The sequence below is a fragment of the Monodelphis domestica genome, chromosome 6, assembly GCF_027887165.1.
Source record: "Monodelphis domestica isolate mMonDom1 chromosome 6, mMonDom1.pri, whole genome shotgun sequence".
Lineage (NCBI taxonomy): Eukaryota > Metazoa > Chordata > Mammalia > Didelphimorphia > Didelphidae > Monodelphis > Monodelphis domestica.
The window spans coordinates 73,373,363-73,393,383 of record NC_077232.1 but is presented as its reverse complement, the minus strand read 5'-3'; the positions used below and the strand labels follow the sequence as shown (position 1 = coordinate 73,393,383).

At 41.3% G+C, this 20,021-nt stretch overlaps 1 protein-coding gene across 4 annotated transcripts in view; it reads right to left on the bottom strand.

Moving 5' to 3' along the window:
• The window catches only part of DNAAF9 (dynein axonemal assembly factor 9), a 169,263-nt gene that overhangs the window by 95,006 nt on the left and 54,236 nt on the right, over window positions 1-20,021 (bottom strand). For all 4 annotated transcript variants that reach the window (XM_007497284.3, XM_056802255.1, XM_056802257.1 and 1 more), the window contains 5 exons: window positions 12,901-12,999; window positions 5,990-6,045; window positions 4,439-4,574; window positions 3,631-3,712; window positions 675-711 (listed from right to left, as the gene is read on the bottom strand). In XM_007497284.3, coding sequence (XP_007497346.2) covers window positions 675-711; window positions 3,631-3,712; window positions 4,439-4,574; window positions 5,990-6,045; window positions 12,901-12,999 — 410 coding nt within the window. The remainder of the gene's footprint in view (window positions 1-674; window positions 712-3,630; window positions 3,713-4,438; window positions 4,575-5,989; window positions 6,046-12,900; window positions 13,000-20,021) is intronic.

Genomic DNA, 20,021 nt, shown 5'->3' with positions numbered 1-20,021 from the left:
GTGACTTCTTGTTTCTTGTTATTGCCAAAGAGAACAAAAGTCTTCCACCACGGAAAAGAACAGACAATTCTGCAGCTACCAAGGGTATGTACATTCAACTATTCTCTTGATGGGAGAGATTTATTCTAGGCTAAACAAACTGGAAAGTGCTGCACACTGGCTTCCAAACACCATGTATTCAGTTTAAAAAGGCATTACCCAAACCAAGAGAGTAAGTCTGACTTGCATGCCCAACCCAGATGAAAGATTCCTATTTCAAACTCTATGCTTCTTGAAGGTCCACTCAAAACAGATCCTTTTCATGCTCCCTGCCTCTGAGAGTCTCCAAAAGCAAATGCACCGAGTATTCATTCTGAAGAAATAGGAACGACTTGCTGTAACATCTAGGCAGACATCCTCCATTAGCAAGAAACCTAAATCCCACGACCACAGGGAGAGAAGGCCAGGCAGCAAAGGGGCTCGGCCCACCAATCATCCAGGACAAAGCAGCATGAGCAGACCTTGGCTAGCAGGGGCACATGGATGCTGAAGGGAGCAGCTGCTGCGCTCTGCTGCTGCCTCCTACCCAGGAGAGGGCCCAGCGATGTCAGCCTCAGTAACAGCTCTCACAGAGTGACCGTGTCTAAGGAATGACTAGCAGGGAAGGAGGGAAAAACCAAGGGAAAAAAACTTACACTTGTATGTTTTTCTTGGGTAATTCACTGCCGCTTCCTATAAAACAAACAATAAGAACTGGGTTAAAACTCAAGGTTTTAAAATATTCCTGGAGGAGTTTGGAACCTCGGCTTCAGAAGAGAACAGGTCTACTATGCTGGGCCCAGAAAGAGGACCCACTAGTCTTCTTTAAGTTTTTGTTTTAAACAAATGATATCCACACTAGGATGTGCCGAACTTCGGTGCCCCATCCATCCCGGTGTGTTCTGGGGCATTCTGTATTCTCAGCATGGGGGCCCTACCAGCAACATCATCCATCAAAGCAAAGGCCTGAGAGACTGCAACCAAATGAATAGTTTTGTTTTGTTGCTGGCTTCTGTGAATGCTTTAAAATGACAAAGCTCACATGGATCATGCATAAGAATTCAGTCTACCTCTTCCTCTTTTTATTCCTTAACCAGAACAAGTTATAATTTCCCATAAAGACCTCAGGTTCTTATATATCAGCAGCTGAGATGCAATCTATTTTGTTTGGTTTTAATTTTTATTGATTCTTTTTTTTTTACCTCACCAGAATGTCTTTAGTATTTTTCCCCTCTCCCTTGCAAAGTTTAACATTTTTTAAAGGAAAAAAAAGGAAAAAAAGAGGGAAAAACCCAAACCAATCAATATACCTCAAAAAAGAACAAAAATATATACAAGGTACTATACCCAAGAACCTCCCAGCTCTGCAAAGAAGTGAGATGGGGATGTTTCCTCATTTCTCTTCTTTGGGGCTGTGCTCGTCCTTTGTAACTTTATGGCCTTCACTTTTGATTGTTGGCTGGTTGTCCTTTCCATTTACATTGTTGTAAGTAATCATTGTATATACCATTGTCTTATCTCTGCTTACTTCATTCTGCATCTGATCATGTAAATCTTTCCACACTTCTCTATATACAATATATTTGTAGTTTCTCACAGCACAGTAATATTCCATTACATCCATCTACCACAATTTGCTTAGTCATTTCCTAATGGACAGGACTATGTTTTCAATTTGCTGCCACAAAAAGTTGTTATAAATATTTTGGTATATATGGAGGCTTTTTCCTTACCAACTGATGTCTTAGAAACATAAGCTTAGTCGAGAAGTCTCCGAGTCACTTTATTTACCTAGTTTCAAATTGATTTCCAAAATGGTTGTACCAATTCATAGCTCTACCAGTAACACAGGAGTGTACCTATTTTCTCATAATTCCTCCAACAATGACTCTTCCTATCATTTGTCATCTTTATCAATTTGTGGGGTATGTGGTAAAATCTCAGGACTTGTCTTGCAGATCATTAATTATGAGTGATGTGAAGCATACTTTCATATAGTTATTAATGGGTTTCAATTATTCTTTTGAGATCTATTTATATTTATGTGTGTCTTTGTCTATATGAATGAATATACATATATATTATATTTATAAAGCAGTTTCCAATAGATAGTTGGTCAAAGGATATGACAAGGAGCTCTCAAAAGGGGAAAAATTATTAATAATACTGCTCCCATGTATGTGCATAGACATGTCTATAGGTTGGCATGTATGTGTACAGACAACCATGTATGTACATAGGCATGTATGTATGCATGTTAGTTATCAATAATACCAAATCCTTATCTGAAAAATCTGATACAAAGTTTTTTTCTCATGTGACCACTTCCCTTTTTAACCTCAGTGCATTAATTTTGTTTATGCAGAAGCTTTTCAGTTTTGTATAATGGAAAGATATCTATTTTATCTTTTGTAACTGTCTCTATCTTTTGTTTGGTTAAGAATAGCATATCTGTAGCTCTCCTACCTAAAGCTCTGAAGGTATAAGATCTGCATTTCTTGTCATTTTATGGGTATGATTTTTAATATTAAGGTCCAATATCCATTCTGAATTTTTGTGGAATATGGAGATATTAGTCCAAGCCTAGTTTTTGCCAGACTGCTTTCCAGTTTTCCTAGCAGTTCATGCCAAATAGAGTATTCTTTCCCAAGTAATTTATAGCTTTCTGTTTATCAAAAAATCATTGAGTTATTGAGTTCCATGGTTTCTGATTTTCTCTTTTCTAGTCTAATCTACTTCTCTTATTTTTAACCAAACCAAATTATTTTGATGACTATAACCTACTTTGAAGTCTGGACAAGTTATTTCCCTGCCATACTGTTTTCATGACTTCCCTTAATTTTCTAGATCTTTTGTTATTATTTTTCTGAGTACTATCAAGTATCCCTTTTCTGGGGGCAGCTGGGTGGCTCAATGGATTGAGAGTCAGGCCCAGAGATGGGAGTTACTGGGTTCAAATATGATGTCAGACACTTCCTAGCTGTGTGACCCTGGGCAAGTCACTTGACCCCCATTGCCTAGCCCTTACCACTCTTCTGCCTTGGAACCAATACACAGTACTGATTCCAAGATGGAAGGTAAGAGTTAAAAAAAAAGAAAAGTATCTCTTTGCTGGCTTGATTAGTATAGCATTAAAATTGTGGATCAACTCTGGCAGTATTGGCATTTTATTATATTGGAGTAACCAGCTTCATGATTTTACCTGGGCTAGGACCCAATTTTGAATGTCTTTGGAATAGAAAGTTGCTGGTGCTGCATAATCTTTGTAGGCCCTCCTTGAGGTCATTTCTTTGTTCCTCTGCAATACTGCCTCTCTTTTGGGCCTTTATTAGCTCTATTATAAGGTGATTAAGATGAAAAAGGCCCAGCAGGCTCAGAGGTCCAGCCTGCTCCACCACATTAGAGAGAAGTAAAGCTCTTTCCTGCATGACAGTCACCCAAAGCCAGACCCAGGATTCTGCTGGCTCCTCTCCAAGGCCAGAGGAGGCACACGGATGTGACACAAAATCCTTCTTCATATAAGAAGTGATAAACATAGAAGTCACAGCCAATCCATGACAGAGAAGGCACTGATTATGTAAACTGCTAATATGATGAATTGGAGACCCTTACCCAGATAAGGGACGTGAGAAGTTCCGAAAAAATAGGTTCTTGAACAAGCGAGAGGTCCTTTTGGAGAGACACACTGTACAACCTGGGTGTCAGGAAGAAAAGACAGAAACGGGGCTCAGGAGTGCTCCCACTCTTATTTATTGCTACTGAAATGGAAAAGTGATAGCTAATGGAGATGTTCACTTTTTCCAACAGTCAATTTGTTATGCAAAAGTTTACTGGCATGAAAAGCCATCCCCCATGCCCTCTGCTTTAATCGTTGAGTTTGCTTGCGATATGCTAGATCGTTCTTTTTGCTGTCTGCTTAACGTGTCTTCAGGGATTCTACACCATGGAGATAGGTACATTTGAGTGGAGTTTTTATAAGATCCAAAACCAAATTCATCTCCCCTCCCCCAAAAGGACTCAGACAGGCAAGTCAACCCTATGAAGTTTCTTCTAGAAGTTCAAGAGGGCCCTTTACTCAGACAAAGCTGTCAAAATGTGGCCACCCAGCCCCAGAGAGCACGTGCTTTTGCAAAACTCCAGCCGAGCACAGATGCAGAGCTGGAGGTCTCCGCCTTGGCATCGATTTGATCCCAGCCCTCCCTCTAGGGCACAGGCTCTGTTTCTGCCTGGGGCATCCCAGCCTCCCTCCCTTTCCCCGCCATTCTGCATGGCCCAAGGGCCCCAACTCCCCCTCCCACTATTTTTAGAAGCTCCCCTAGAAAATCAACCCGCCCCATGGCCAGTTGGCTCCCAGCTCCGACCTCCAGAGGCCATAGCCAAGCCGTCATGGGCACAACAAAGAGGGGGCGAGGCGGCTCACCATGTGCTTGGCGGTGCTCCCTCCCAGGCCCGTGTTCCGCACCAGGTGCCCTTCGGAAGGAAAGTTGAAGTTGCTGGCGTTGATGTTTTCTCGAGTTGAGTGACAACCAAAAAGGACAAACGGCTGCCTGCTTGGGCTAAACAAGCGAAGAACAGTATTTGAGTGGGGCCTGTTGCTTGGGAAAAGGCACCTTTCAAGGGGAAAAAAGGCAGCTCCCTATTCCTCTCTGTGAGTGACTCCTCGGGGTCGGTGTCGCCTCTGCCTCATCACGAAACACCACGCCAGGGACCGGGAGAGGTTCACCCAGGGGACCAAACTGCCTGACTCTCAGGCAAAATGGCTGCTTTGGGGAAATGGGGTGCTCCAGACGAGCCTGTTCCCCGTCTGATGCTTTGTGAGCCCGACGACTTGCTTGGGAGCAGAGGACCCTCTTGACTCTCTGCAGTAGACTTAAACACAAACCAAGTTTTGATATTTTCATAGAAATCCCCGATTGGGGCATGAACCAAAGAAAAGAGGCTGCCACGATTGAGCTAGGCCCACATACAATGAGAGTGATAGTTCTGAAGGGCAGGCTCTACAAAGCTTTAGCTTAGGCGGAGTCTTGGGGAAGTCACTTGGCTTCTGTCTGCCTCAGTTGCCTCAGGGTGGTTGTGAGGGCCCAGTGAGGTCATGTTTGTCAACTTTTCAGGTGCCACACAAGGACGTCCCTTGTTACCATTACCTACCTACCAAGAGCAGCCCTGCTCAGTGCCCCAAATGGGGTGTGGCCAGTAAAGCAGGCTTCTGCCCGGGGGCTTCTTGTATTGAGCTTCCTGTTTCCCTGCTCCCTGATGGCTATCTTTCTGCCCCCCTCCTCCTCTCTCATGGCCTTTTACCCCCATCTGCTGCTGCTTCACCTAATCCAGTCACATCTGAGGCTTGTTTTTTCCCTTATGAGAAATCAGAATTCATTCCAGAAGTCATCCTACAAAGGACTCTTCCTGGGTGTTGCAATTTCCCCCAGAGGGTACATTTCCATCTTTGTGGAAAATTATTTTTTACGGAATGACCCAGCCTCACACTGTGTGTGTTTCCTTTTTCTTAGGGGTGGGGGGTGGGGAGAAGGTAGTTTCTGAAAGTCAAAGCCATGCTCCTTTTCCTTCTGAATCTCCAGCCTTGGCCAGAGCCTCCCCAGGAGGAGAGCAGGAGCCCCGGGGCCATCCTTTGCCCATTGCTTCCTTCCTCTGGGAGGGGGAGGCTTGGGCACTCCCCGGGCCTCTGAGGCAGCTCATGTGCCCCATTCCTAGGAAAGCAAAGACCCCAAATGAAAGACAGAAACAAGACAATCAAACTTGTCACCATGAGTTTCCCTGAAGGCTGAGGCCAGTGTCAGACACAAGGCAAGTTGGGCAGGAAATCTTTGCTAAAATAGAACCACTTTCAAAGTAACCAAACAGTAACAGGCCTGACCCCAGAGAGAGAGAGAGAGAGAGAGAGAGAGAGAGAGAGAGAGAGAGAGAGAGAGAGAGACACACACACATTGTGTAAGGCCACAACTGACTTCCTTACCTATTGTCAGTAATGTGGCTGGAGAGCATTCCGTGACTGAAGTAACTTCTGAAAGGCTATGAAAAAACACAAACACATTTTTAAAAAATCCCTACCTCCCTTCTTAGAATCCCTACTGTGGTATTGGTTCCAAGGCAGAAGAGCAGTAAGGGCTGGGCAATAGGAGTGAAGTGACTTGCCCAGGGTCACACAGCTAGTGAGTCTCAGACCAAGTTTGAATTTAAGTCTTCGTGGCTCCAGATCCAGCTACTCCTAATAGCAAGAGGGCCTTTTTGGATGCATCAGAAGCATGAAGAGAAATAACCTATAAAAAAACTGGAAAAGTAACTGGAGCCAGGTTGTTAAGAAGGCCAAGGAAACAGAAGAATCTGTACCTGATTCTAGAAGCAAGAAGAAGCCAATGGAGTTCATTGATCAGAGGAAGGACATAGGCCTATGCTTTAAGAAAATGACTTAGCTAAGAAAATTAAGCAAAAAGTAGCCCCAAATTAGATTTAATTTTGAAATCTAATTTTCTAAATTTATAAGTCTAGCAAATTACTAGAGAGTAGCTGAAAACACATCAAGTTTCAACATGACATTGGAAATGGAAATAAACTGATTGGTATACCAAATTCCTCTAAACTCATCATATTTCAGGTTTCCTGGGAATGATACTGAGTTGGACACTACCCAAATTTCACAAGAATGACTAAGACTGATTTACATTTATATTCTTAACAAATATGTTTTTAAAAAATGAAACTAAAAATTTTAATAGGAAATGGGCTCATTAATTACCAAAGTGTCAGAAGGGATTGTACATCTTACTTTTATTTAATCATGGAAAATTTCATGAAGTTTTATGGAAAGGAGAACCTGAAGTCAATGGACTGTGAGCAAGTTCTAAGCTTTGAGACAATGAAAATAAGTAATTTATGGCAAACTCAGCTGAAACATGAATATCTGCTCTCCCAGTGTACAGTCTCATTTCCTACTTTGGACAAACAAGCCTATGTCTATCCTCCTCCTGAACTCCTCCCCCCCAAATCCATCCTCCTACCCCTATTATCCTTTATCTCTTTTGCCTTTGTAGCCACACAAAAAAGCCATCTAACATAGGAACCCTCACTTTTTCTCCTCTAACTCTCTCCATAACCCCTTTCAATATGACTTCTGACCTTGTCATTCCATGGAACTGCTCTCTCCAAAGTTATCAGTGATCTCTTAGCTGCCAAATCCAATGACCTTTTCTCAGCCTCACTCTCCTTGATCTCTGCAGTTTAGGTAGATTTGAGAATCACCAGGACAGAGATGGCAATTAGATCCATGGTAGCTGATGAGATCACCAAATGAAGTAGTATAGAAGAAGAGAAGATAATCTAGGACAGAAGCTGAGGGACATCTATGGATCATCACGGACCACTTTCTCCTCCATACTTTTTTCTATGTTTTTAGAACACTCTCTTCTGGTTCTCCTAACTATCTGACCACTCCTTCTCAGTCTCTTTTGCTGGTTCCTCATCCAGAACATACCCTCAAACATAGATGTCCCTCACATTCTGTCCTAGGTTATCTCTTCTCCATCTATACTACTTTATTTGGTGGTCTCATCAGCTCCCATGGATCTAATTACCATCTCTATACCGGTGATTCTCAAATCTACCTATCCTGCTCCAACTTCTCTGCTCATCTCCAATCTCACATTTCCAAAAGCCTTTCATATAGCTTGAATGGGATATCTAGCTTAAACTCAATATATCCAAGATGAAACTCATTATCTTTTCCCCTAAATCCTCTGCCTCTCCTACTTCCCTGTTACTGTAGAAGGCAACAGCATCCTCCCAGTCCTTTGGGCTCACAACCTGGATGTCATTTGCACTGTCTTTTATGCCCCCATATCTAACTTGTTGCCAAGGTCTATTGATTTCACCTTCACAGCATCTGTCAAATAAGTCCTCTTCTCTCTTCTGACACTGCTACCTCCCTGGTCCAGCCAGGCCCTCTTTACTTTATACCTGGACTACTGCAATAGCCTCTTGGCGAATCTGCCTGGCTCAAGTTTCTCCCTGTTCCAATCCATACTCCTTTTAGCCACTACAATGATTTTCCTGAAATGTTGGTCTGATCATATCACCCTATCACTCAGTAAAGTCCAGTGGCTCCTTACCACCTTCAGGATCAGATACAAAATCCTCTGTCATTCAAAGCCCTTCAAAACTAGCCCATTCCTACTTTTCCAGTTTTCTTATACCTTATTCCCTGTTGCCTATTCTTCGATCCAGTGACATTGGCCTCTTGGATGTTCCATAAACAAGACCCTCCCTCCATCTCTTAGCTCTGGGCATTCTCTTTGACTGTCCCCCAAGCCTGGAATGCTCCACTCCATGTACTACTACCTTCCCTGGCTTCTTTTTTTTAGGTTAAGTTTATTTATTTAATTAATTAATTTAGAATATTTTTCCATGGTTACAATTCATATTCTCTCCTTCCCTTCCTCCCACCCCATTCTCATAGCCAAGAAGCAATTCCACTGGATTTTACATGTGTCATTGATCCCTGAGGGCTTCTTTTAAGACTCTGCTTAAAGCCTTTTCCACACCCTCTTAATTCTAGTGCCTTCTCTCTCTAAAATGATTTCCTGTTTGTCCCATATATATATATATATATTTTTTTTTTTGTTAACCTGTTGTCTTCTGTATTAGATCACGAGCTTTTTGAGGGCAGGTTCTATCCTTTGCCTATTTTTGTACCCCTGGCACTTAGCACAGTGCCTGGCACATAGTAGGTGCTAACTGACTGACTGATTAGTTAGTTTTGCTACTGAACTAAGAAAAGTGGACATCTGGCAAAAATGATTTGGCATGAAGTGCATTCTTACCAGTTTACTTACCTACAGTTAAATTAAAATAACAATATAAGGTAATCTGGTCCTTTCCCCTGATGTCTGCCTTTCATCTTGTCTTGGCCAAAAAGGGGAGATATGATCTGCCTTTTGACTCCTGCTCTGTCCCAAATGTAGGCACCTGCTCGGCCTATAGCAAGTTCCAGGCTGTACGCTGCCCAGTAGAGCTGAGGATAGGCTCCAGCTATTCATGCCATAAAAGCTGGGAATTTTGTTAGAACACATGACATCTGGCTGTAGCCAGATCTGGTTTACTTCTTAGTTACGGATATCACTGACATGACTTCTCTGGTTCCTAGTACCAACACCTCACTCCCCAAGCACAGTCTGGCAACTGTTTTACATAATTTGAAAAGTAGAAAGGATGGACCTCAGGGTCCATTTAGTCCAACTCTTATACCAAAGCAATCCCCATGATAAAATACCCAGCAAGTGGCTGTCCAGCTTCTCCTTGAGGACCTCCAAAGAAGGGGACCCTACTATCTCTTGGGGCAGCCCATTCTAGTTTTGAATAGCTCTCATTGTTAGAATGTTTTTCCTGATATTCAGTCAAAACTGGCCTCTTTGCATCTTCCACCCACTGCTCCTAATTCCATCCTTTCAAGCCAAATAAAACTAAAACCCCTCATCTACATGACAAATCTTCAAATACTTGAAGATAGTTATTTTGTCTCCCAATGCAGAATTTTCTTCTCCAACTTAAACATATTGAGTTCCTTAACTCACCTTCATATGACATGAACTCAAGGCCCTTCACCATCTTGGCTACTCTCCTCTGGACAAACCTCTGGTTTATCAATGTCCTTCTTAGCTTGTGGTGCTCCAAACTGAACACAATATTCCATAAGATAGGAAAATACAATGAGCTTATCACTTCCCCATTCATAGAAGTGATGTCAATAAATAAGATAACTCAAGATCCCAGTTTTAGGTTGTTACATCACAGTTCTGACTAATATTGAGCTTTCATGCACTCAAACCCCAGATCTTTTTCAGAACTGCTGTCTAGCAATGCCTTCCTTATCAAAAGTGATTTTGGGGGGTTCCCAAGCACAAGACTTTATATGTTTCCCTACTGAATTTCATGTTATATTTAGCCCAATGCTCTAGGCTATCAAGTTACTTTTGGTTCCTGTCATCCACTGTGTAAACTCTCTTTTCCAAATCAATATAATCTGTAAGTTAATGAATACATAGAATATGTGCTTATCCATGTCATTGATAAAAACAATAAACAGGCAGTACTCTCTCTACTAGAAACATCCTGTTATATGGACACTGAATCATCAGCAACTAACTATTCTTTGGGTCCAGCCATTCAACCAGTTCTAAATACATCTGACTGTATTATTGTCAAATCCTTATCTCTCATCTTCTACACAAGAATAGCATGTATACTTTTCTAAAGGTTTGTTAAAATGGGGGTAAGCTGTATCTGTTGCATTCTCCCATCACTACTGGTTGAATAATCCTAGCAAAAAAGGAATGAAGGGGAGTCTGGAAGGTCTTGTTCTTCATGAAGTCAATGGCTCTTTGTGATCAGTACTTTTCTTTCTCAATGTTACTTAATCATCTCTTTAATGATCTATCCTAGCGTCTCTCCAGGAATCAAAGTCAATTCCACTGATCTTTACTTAGTAGACTAATCTTTTCTCCCTTTTTGAAAATCAAAATATAATTTGTTCTTCTCAAATCTCCACCTTTCCCATTTTCCATGATCTTTTAAAAATATCACTGTCAGTAGCTCAGTCATCACATTTCCCAGTTCTTTCAGGTCCTGAGGATATTTTTCAGGTAGGTGAGGTGACCTGCCCCTGAATTCATCAAAGGCAGCTACGAGTTTTTTTTATTGTCTTTCTTCATTTATGCCGCATATCCCATTCCCTGGGAGTCATCCCATCCATTCCAAGCAAAGGTCTTATTCCTTCTGTGATCCTCTCCTTTCCTGTAATATAGCTTAAAACTCTTTTATTGTGTCTGCTTAGTTTTCCTTGACAGCCTGAGCTCATTTTGAGTTCTAGCATCCTTGTTTATTTTTACAGAAACATGCTATATTCATATTCATTATCTGTTACCTGGCCTTGCTTCCACCATCTTTTCTACTTTTCTTTTGTAGCATCCCAAGCATATTCACATCTATGAAATATAAATGACTGTATGATTACTGTGTCTCCAAGCATAAGGTTATACCAATGAGGCTTGTGAATGTAACCTCGAACTGGCCATTTGGCCCTTGGCTAAGACAAACTCATTAACATGTTCGAACTCAATTCCCCGGGAAAGCACGGTTTGCAATCTACACGCCCAAAGGTGTTCCCTCTACCTTGCCACCCAATCTTAATTGTCTATACTTTGTGATGTGGTTACTACGTGCTTGGGAGTACGGCCCAAGCAGGACAGGAATAAATTCAGAGGCAATCCCATGAAGTTCCTCTTGGCCTTTCTCTCCCTTCCATGGAGCTCCACTGGGCTCCTCAATGACTATGTCTCTGTCTCTCTCCTCTTAACCTTCTCCTTCCCCGAGGCTGTAACCATCTCAGCCTGCATTCCCTATCTTAATCTCCTCCTCCACCTCGAGTTCCTTTGTACTCATACTCTCCTATCAAAGGGAGTATCATAGGGATTGCCTGCCCTATCCAACTGCTGACTTGTCCGTGTCTTTCATTCTCCACCCTGGTTCTCGGTTCCTACCTCTCCTTGGGTCTCATCACAAAGGTGAGCCCCTTCCCTTGTGGGACCCTGCTGGTCAGGGAAGTCCATTAAGGGAAAACCCCACATCTTTTAAAAATCTAAGTTTCCAGGTGAGTTTCTTGTGCATCCATATTCAGACAATTAATCCTCACTAAAATTATTTTCCTTTGTGCCTTCAGAATTCCATTCTTGAGCATCTCTCATCCTTCTTGGGATGACTTCCCCTGGAACATTTTAGTCCAAGGGATTCTACCTATTTTTCTTGCAAATTCTTTTACATCTACTTTTCTAAAATCTAGGACACATGTCAGACAATACAGACCACAAACTCGAGGAGGAAAGAGTCACTTCCTAACCATTCCAGATTTTTATCATTCCCTCCCCAGCAACTAGTTTCCTTTATGTTGGTGAGAATAAGATATGGGAGCTAGAGCCAGAGAGAGAGACAGAAAAAGAGCCAGAGTAAGAGAGCGAGAGTGAAGGCCAGAGAAGGAGAGAGAGAGAAAAGGAGACAAGAGAGGAGGAAGAGGGAGGGAGGGAGAGAGACAGAGATAGAGACAGACAGAAAGAACCAGAGAGAGAGAGTGAGAGAGAGAGAGAGAGAGAGAGAGAGAGAGAGAGAGAGAGAGAAAGATATCCAGTAGATGTCTGAATGGCTACTTTGCTATGTCTTTGTGTAGATTTGTGATCTGTTTCCCAACTATTACCTCTTTCTTTGTAGGTGGTCCATAATATAGTTTTATGATGACCTCTATTTCTCTCTGCTTTGACTCCAAATATACTCTGATGTCCTTCTCTAGCCTTTATTTTTTTCACTGTTCCTAAAAGAGGGAGCTCTTGGGACCTGGGAGAACAGGGTAGCACAAATATGCTATTTACACCTTTGTGGTCATTTAGAGACCTAACTTAAGAGATCTTGGTGGTTAATAACAAACGCCATGGGGTAGTTAGGTAGCACAGTGGGCAGAGTGCTTCCTTGCTATATGACTCTGAGCAAGTCACTTAACTCCAATTGCCTACCCCTTGGTGCTCTTTTGTCTTAGAATTGATACTAAGACAAAAGGTAAAGGTTTAAACAAACAAACAAAAAAAACCAAACACCACAGTAAGCCAGAACTCTGCACTCCAAAGGCTTAAGCAGCAAGCCAACTTGTATAAAGTAAGTGTCTAACAAAGACTAGGAGATTCATGGTGGGAATCAGCAGTACCAACTATAAATTTCAAAAATGAGCCTTTCAAAACATAAGCCAGCAACCCTCTGTCATCCTATGGCATTCCTCTTCCTCCAACCATTTCTTCCCCACTCCTCACCTCCTTCCTAACTATGTATACATACCTCACCAGCCTGGAATTCTGAAAGTTCCAGTAGGAAGGGGATTTCTGTGTCAAAATTAGCAAAGAAGCTGGTCCACTGGTGTTCAAAAGTCCTTAAGTCCTAAGAAGAAAACAGAAATAAGAACTTACTGGCTTTTAAAAATCTATATCAAGGGGATATCACTTTGAACACAACCAGTCTACTGGATCACAACAATAAAGTCAGCAGATACCTTTTTTTGGGGGAGGGGTAAACCCATACCTTCCATCTTATAATCAATACTGCATATTGGTTCCAAGGCAAAAGAGTTGTAAGGGTTCGGCAATGGGTTAAATGACTTGCCCAGGGTTATACACTTAGGAAGTGCTTGAGGCTAGATTTGAACCCAGGACCTCCCATCTCTGGGCCTGGCTTTCTATCCACTGAACCACCCAGCTGCCCCCAACAGGCATCTTCTAAGACCATTCTGCACTGATTTGGGGATGCAACATGAGATGTGAGTCTGTCTAGAAGCCCACACAAGCAGTTCCATTCTCCAAGAACCAAAAAGATGGTATTCTAAGATGATTACACCTAGAAGGCATGGTCCCTCAGGCCAGCCCTCTGGGAAGGAAGACAATGTGTTTCTAGCCTGGGACCCACAGCACGAATGGGTCCCAGGGCCACCCATCCAAAAGAGCAGCTCTATCTTATATGAAAGGGAAGTCATGTCAGCCAAGTTTCATCCTGGGTTTTCAGGAACCCCACCCTAGTCCTTCTTCTAATCTAAGTCTGAGAATATATTTGAGCCCTCTCTGGTGACTTCCTGACTCCGCTCTTTCTGGATCTTTTCTGGTTACTAAGAAATAACTGCTTTTGGAGGAGGATGTGGCCCTGGTTCCAACATTCCCGCCCCACCTCCAAGTGTAAGAACCTATTTTCTGTAGGCATACACAAGAGCAGAATTCAGTGTTTTCCCTATTGTGTGCCTACCATTTATGTAGGAAAGGAAAAGATGGGGGTGGAGTAGAAACTGAATTCTCTTCCTTGTTTCCTAGGAGATTCCAACTACATAAAAAGGAAAGCTTGCTCAGTGCAACAACAGAAGATGTAACCAGAAGTAAGGAAAGGAGAAAAGAGATTTTGGCTAAAAGAATAGGGCACGCAAGGCAGGTAGCAACTTGACTCAAGGATTCTGTGATTCAGCAAACTAGAAATCAGAGGAATGGCAAAGGGAGGAAAGCTCCTAGAGTTCTTTCCTGCCAGGGCAAAGACATTAAGTCATTAAGGCCAAACCTGTTTAATAAATACTTGTTTACTCTGAATCTGCTTACACCCTGGCCAGGATTATGGAGTAGTCAAGAAAGGATTCAAAAAAGCTGAGAATGACATTTAGGAGCCTTCACTACAGTTTACTGACCCAGCCCCTAGATGACTTTTTCCCTAGTGACTTGAGTTTTGCACCAAAGAGAAACTAAGTGAACAAAAAGTCAAACACACACACACATCAAGAAAAGAGCAGGTTATAGTTGAATTGCTTGTTGGCTATGGGAGGAGGGAAGGGAAAGAATATAAATCATATAACCATGGAAAAATATTCTAAATTAATTAAATAAAAAAAGAAAAGACTGGGTTAGAGAAGCCAGCAGCTAACAGGAGGCTCTGGAGAATATAAAAATCAACAATTTTTCTAGCAAAGAGTTATTATCAAAGCCACACTTGGCTTTCATGATCAAGCCCCTAAGATAGTGAATGAAAAAACTTAGCTCCAGAATGGACACTGTAGTTGAAACTCAGTCTTTTTAGTGCTTAAATTATTAAAGTGTATTAAACACCAAGTCTGGATAAATAAGCAAGATCCATATGCAAAATACAATATTCCAGTATTTGAAAAATCCTAGAACACTGGGAGGAAAACTGGAAAGCAATCTGACAGAAAATAGGTTTAGATTAATATCTTATATATCACAAATTAGCTCCAAATAGATGTGACCCAATAATAAAAGGTAATATCACCTTTTAAAAACCTATAGAAAAATGGAAAAAAGGTATCAATCACAAAAATGCCTGTGGGAAGGGAGGAAAATTCTTAATTAAATAAGTGACCAAGGTGATCATGAGATTAGAATAGCTTATAAATCAAATTTAAAAGTTTTTTGTATGATCAAAATTAATGAATCTAGGAAAGAAACTATTAAGTGGAGAAAAGTCTTTACATCCAATATTTTTGATTGAAGTGTTATATGCAATTTTTATTGGTAATTGGCACAAATATATAAAAGTCCATGAGCTATTTCCCAAAAAATAAGTGGTCAGAGATATGAAGCTTTTGTAAACTATCAAAAATCATATTTCAAATGCTCTACATCATTAAGAAGATAATTATAAATTAAAATAATTAAGATTTTTCCCAATTCCAACATGGGGAAAAATGATAAAAGATAAAAATAATCAATGTTGGAGAAGCAACAAGAAGATAGCCACATTCGTATACTTTGAACTGGTCCTAGAATGCTGGAAAACAGTTTGAAATTATGTGGAAGAAGTCATTAAGTTGTGTGGATGATAGTATACCAAATATACAACTAAGTTACAATCCTCTGATGTGATCTATAGGTCCCACTACTGGTCACACATCACAAGGAAGTCAAAGATAGGAAGATAGTCCTCAAATATACTAAACTATTAATAGTTGCAATTTTGTGGTAGTGAAAAACTGGGAACATATAGGGGCCTACATAATTTGGAGAATTGTACATTGTGATTAATGAATATGAAAAATGTGGAGAAACATGGGAAGATTTTTATGAACTGAAGCAAAGTTAAGCAAGCTGAACCAGAGAATATACTTAATCAGTAAGTTTATTTATTATTTGCTTATTTATTAATGTTTAATCCTACCCATGTGCCTGGCACAGAGATAGATGATGGGAATACAAAGATTTAAATAAAACAATGCCTAAACTCAAGGAACTTACATTCTATGGGGGTGGGGAGAACAACATGTGCACATACTAAATAAACACAAAATAAATAGAAAAATGAGTATATTTGTAAGATATGCAAAAATATGTACAAAAACCATAAAAGTATTTATTTGCAAGGCGAATAGAAAATCATTTCCTAGTATGTGGCAGAGAGGGGAATGATGAAGAGGGAAGCACTTGGAGCCAAGATCAGGAAAGGGTCCACAGGGGAGGGAGTCCTTCAGCTATACTTGGTAGAAAATGAGGGATGATCCCAAGGTGGGAAGTCATGGGAAAGAAACAGCAAGAAGGGAAATCCTGTGTAATAAGTGGATTTAAGGAATATAAACGAATACTGCATGGAAAGGCAACGGGATCCAGACTGCCTCAGAGAGCAGAAGCTGAAAGCCTCTACCACACTCTCAGAAGAGAAGCAGGGACTGAGTGTGAGTGTGTTGCATCCGTCCTCACACAAAGTTGTGTATAAGGTTGGGTTTTTCAGAAGAGGAGGGCAGAATTAAACATTACTATGGTGTAAAAACAAAAAGCATTAATATAACTTACAAAAGTACAAAATAACTTAAACTCAAACAAGGGCTAGCAACTTCTGTCTTTTTCTGGGGACTGGAGTGATAAAAAGTAAAAAACAAATAATGTTCATGATATTGACACTACTTTTCATAGGGGCAAGGGAGCTCTCTAGTGACAGAACTGATAGAAGCTTCCCTAGTAATAGTCTGAGATTTTGGAGGCACCTCAAGGTTGCTACAATGTGTGCACAGGACTCAACAACTGCTTTACTCATAAGACTTTCGATGACTGAAAGTCACAGCAGGGATTGCCAGAAGAGCAGAAACATTTCAGGAAGCTGAGGACCTGATAGATTTGGATTCAGGACCACCTGGGTATTAAAGCCTGCCTCAGTTTTTCCATCTGTAAAATGAGGATAATAGTACTAACATCACAGGACTGCCTTAACACACTGTATCAACCTCATTTATTTATCATCATCATCACTGTTAACTGTAAGAGGGAAAAGTATAATTTCTGGAAAAATTGTCATTACTTCAGCTCTCTATGTTTACCCGCTTTCCTCTAAGGTCATCAATAAGAGAGCGCAATAGTTGGAACAGCCATGCATTGAGATGTACGAGATCTGCACTAAAGTCCTGGTTCTGGGCCATCTTGGAATAGTCACCAAAGTTTCGCAGTCTTTATTTGTAAAATGAAAGGATTGATCTAGATGGTCTCCAAGGAAGTCAATAATCCTATGACTTCCTAATCATTAAATTTATTTGTTTTTCTCATAGTCCCTTCAGGTAGTATTACATTATACTCTTTCCACACCTGATGCTGTTGACTACTGTCCTCTACTTACCTTTCTGATCTTTCCTTTTTTCCATAATGTCTCTCCTATCCATTAGCTCCTTTTAGTTCTGCTCCCCTCTGAACTCAGCTCTGGTCCTTTCCCTTGGTCTATTTGAATAGCCTCCTAATCCAGCCTCCAGTCTGCAGGCTTTCTACTTCATCTCTATATTGCCGACAGATTGATTTTAAGCACTTCTATGGGCCTGACACTCTTCCAGTTAAAAACCTTTTCAGTAATTATTAAATAAAGCACAAATTCCTTATGTTGACAAATTCAAGGACCTCCACAGTACGGCTCTAGCCTTAAACATGATCTTACCTCATCAGGTGCAGAGGGAAGAGTACTAAATTTGGGGTTGACTCCTGTTGCCACCTGGTGGCCAGTCTCCCCCTGCCATTTCCTCTGTAAGCAATCTCTGACAAGTCGGTTAACCTCTCTGGGCCTCAATTTCCTCCTAACGGAACAAGATGACCTCTGGACCCTTTGAACCCTACCGTACCTCTCCTCGACACGAGCCCTATGTTCCAGCTGATCTCTTCAGTCCCTTGAATACACACCATACTTCTTGTACCTATGTCTTTGCTGTTTCATTCACCTTTGGTCAGAATCCTACATGTTACTTCCAGGCTGATCACAGCTGCCACCTGCTTCATAAAGTTTTAGTCTTCTAACAAGATGAGAGAGATCCCTTCTCTGAACCTATTCAGTGCTGACTACACCTTGGTTATGGCCCTTCTATTCTGATTTGCATTATAGCTTGGCATGTTTAGAATAATTTCCTCTATGAGACTGTGAATTCCCTGAGGACCATTGTTTTATCCTCCCCCCCTCCCCCCAAACCACCTAGTTTACTTGCTCTATACATAGTAAGGAGTCAATGATGTCAAATCTTGCTTCAGACATTTCCTTGTTGTGTGACCTTGGGCAAGTCACTTAACCCCCTCTGCCCAGTCCTTTCTGTTCTTCTACCTTGGAAACCATTCGGTGTATGAATTCTAAGACAGAAGGTAAGGGTTTAAAAAAAGAAAGAAAAGAAAAAGGAGTCAATGATGATTTGTTCAATTGAAATGACCTGAATTGAATACCCATAGAGCTAATTTAATATTAATTCTTCTTTCCCTTTCCTAGTCCATCTTCTCTGGAACAAGTGAAAATGAGTTAAAGAACAATCTCCTCTCTTTCATTTAGAACTTTGAGGGAACTTTGGAATTATGATCCAGACTCTCCTTTTGTCTTCATAGACAGATGGAAAGTAAATGGTCTGCTTTCTACAGGTGTGTCAGTGAAAAAGCAGAAGACAGGATGAAGTCAGTTTGAAGCAGGGTCAAGGGGAGGCTTTTTTAGAAGGAAGAATCAAGTTTGAAGGCAGGAGAGGAGCCAGACAAGGTCAATCAGTCCATAAGCATTTGATGAGCCCATCTCAGACCCTATGCTAGACAGCAGGAATATAAATATAAAAAGTGAGACAGTTATTATTCTATTATACTATATATTATACTATTGGCTGTGGTTCTATGACAAGATCTTAGGTACGGACACTCAAACTGCAGCTCAGCCCCTTAGAAGGTTCCTCTCCATGAAGACACACAGCTTTATTTCTCAGTTTCCCCAGGGCATCTGCTAGCAACTCTTAGTCAAAGGAGCCTTGCTTTCTCTTTACTGCCCTCCCTCAACTTCATCCAGAAATGGGAATCTTGGCTAGCTCTCTCTATTTTACCTGGTGACCCCCATCTTGGTTTGGGTATGTCGGAGGAAGCAGTGGCAAGCACTGGGGTATTACAAATCCCTGATCCTAGCCATTTAGCATTTAGTGCCAAAAGCAAAGGACATTTCTACGTGTGGTTCAGAGATGACAAGCCCAGCTTTGATCTCAGGCGTTACAATGATGATTTAGTGCTTTGTAGCCCTACCTTACCACGTCATTAATTTAATCACTATTGCTGTATGGCAGACGTGAACTGACAAGGGCCTTAGCTTATTTAGACTAGGTCTTAGCTTCAGGGACAAATGATGGTCATTTACACCCTCCTGCTCCTTGGATCTGCCTAACTAAAGACAAAACACTTTAAGATGCCAGTCTTAGATGCCTGGTGGGCTAGAGGAGCCTCATGGAGTAACCTCAAAATAGAGAAGCATCTCCTCAATTATCCTCCCTTTCCTCATCCCTCCACCCACCTGCAAATCACTTAACAAAGCCTTTGACTACTCCCCTTTCATCACAAAGTGAGGCTGAATGAAGATCAAATGGGGAGATGGGGGTATCAAAGAACAGAGGTAAGAGGGCACTAAGGTAGACAAATGTACTACTGATAGGTGTGAGAAGGAATTTCGTAATTTCCCTTAGAAGCTTTAGGTCAGAGGAAGGTTTTTAATTTGTATGCTGTCTCCTTAGGAGACAAATTTGAACTCTGTCTCTTTAAGAGAAAAACTGTAAGAAAAAGAATCAGTTAAGCATCTCCATTTTCTCTGGTTTCCTATGGAGCAGGGTGTCTGGGGATTTCAGTGTTGTGCTCTCTGCTAGGAATATCTGGCAGTTAGCAGTTGAGAGTTGGAATTCATATATGAAGTTAGGGAAGAGTCTATTTCTGAGGGGGAAGGGCGACTCTGAGGGCTTTTCTCCTGAGAACTTTAGAGAAGCTGCTGCACTGCCTGTATCAACTGTTGACAGGCAGTCGCTCCACTGACATTTTGATTTCATATATTACTTTAAGGAGTTCATTACCAGTTTAATGTTCATTATCAGTTAGTTTAAGATAGGGGGCTTAATATTAGATTAGACAGAGTTGGCCAGATTTAGGCCTGCTTTGTCAGGCAAGAAGAAACTGAGA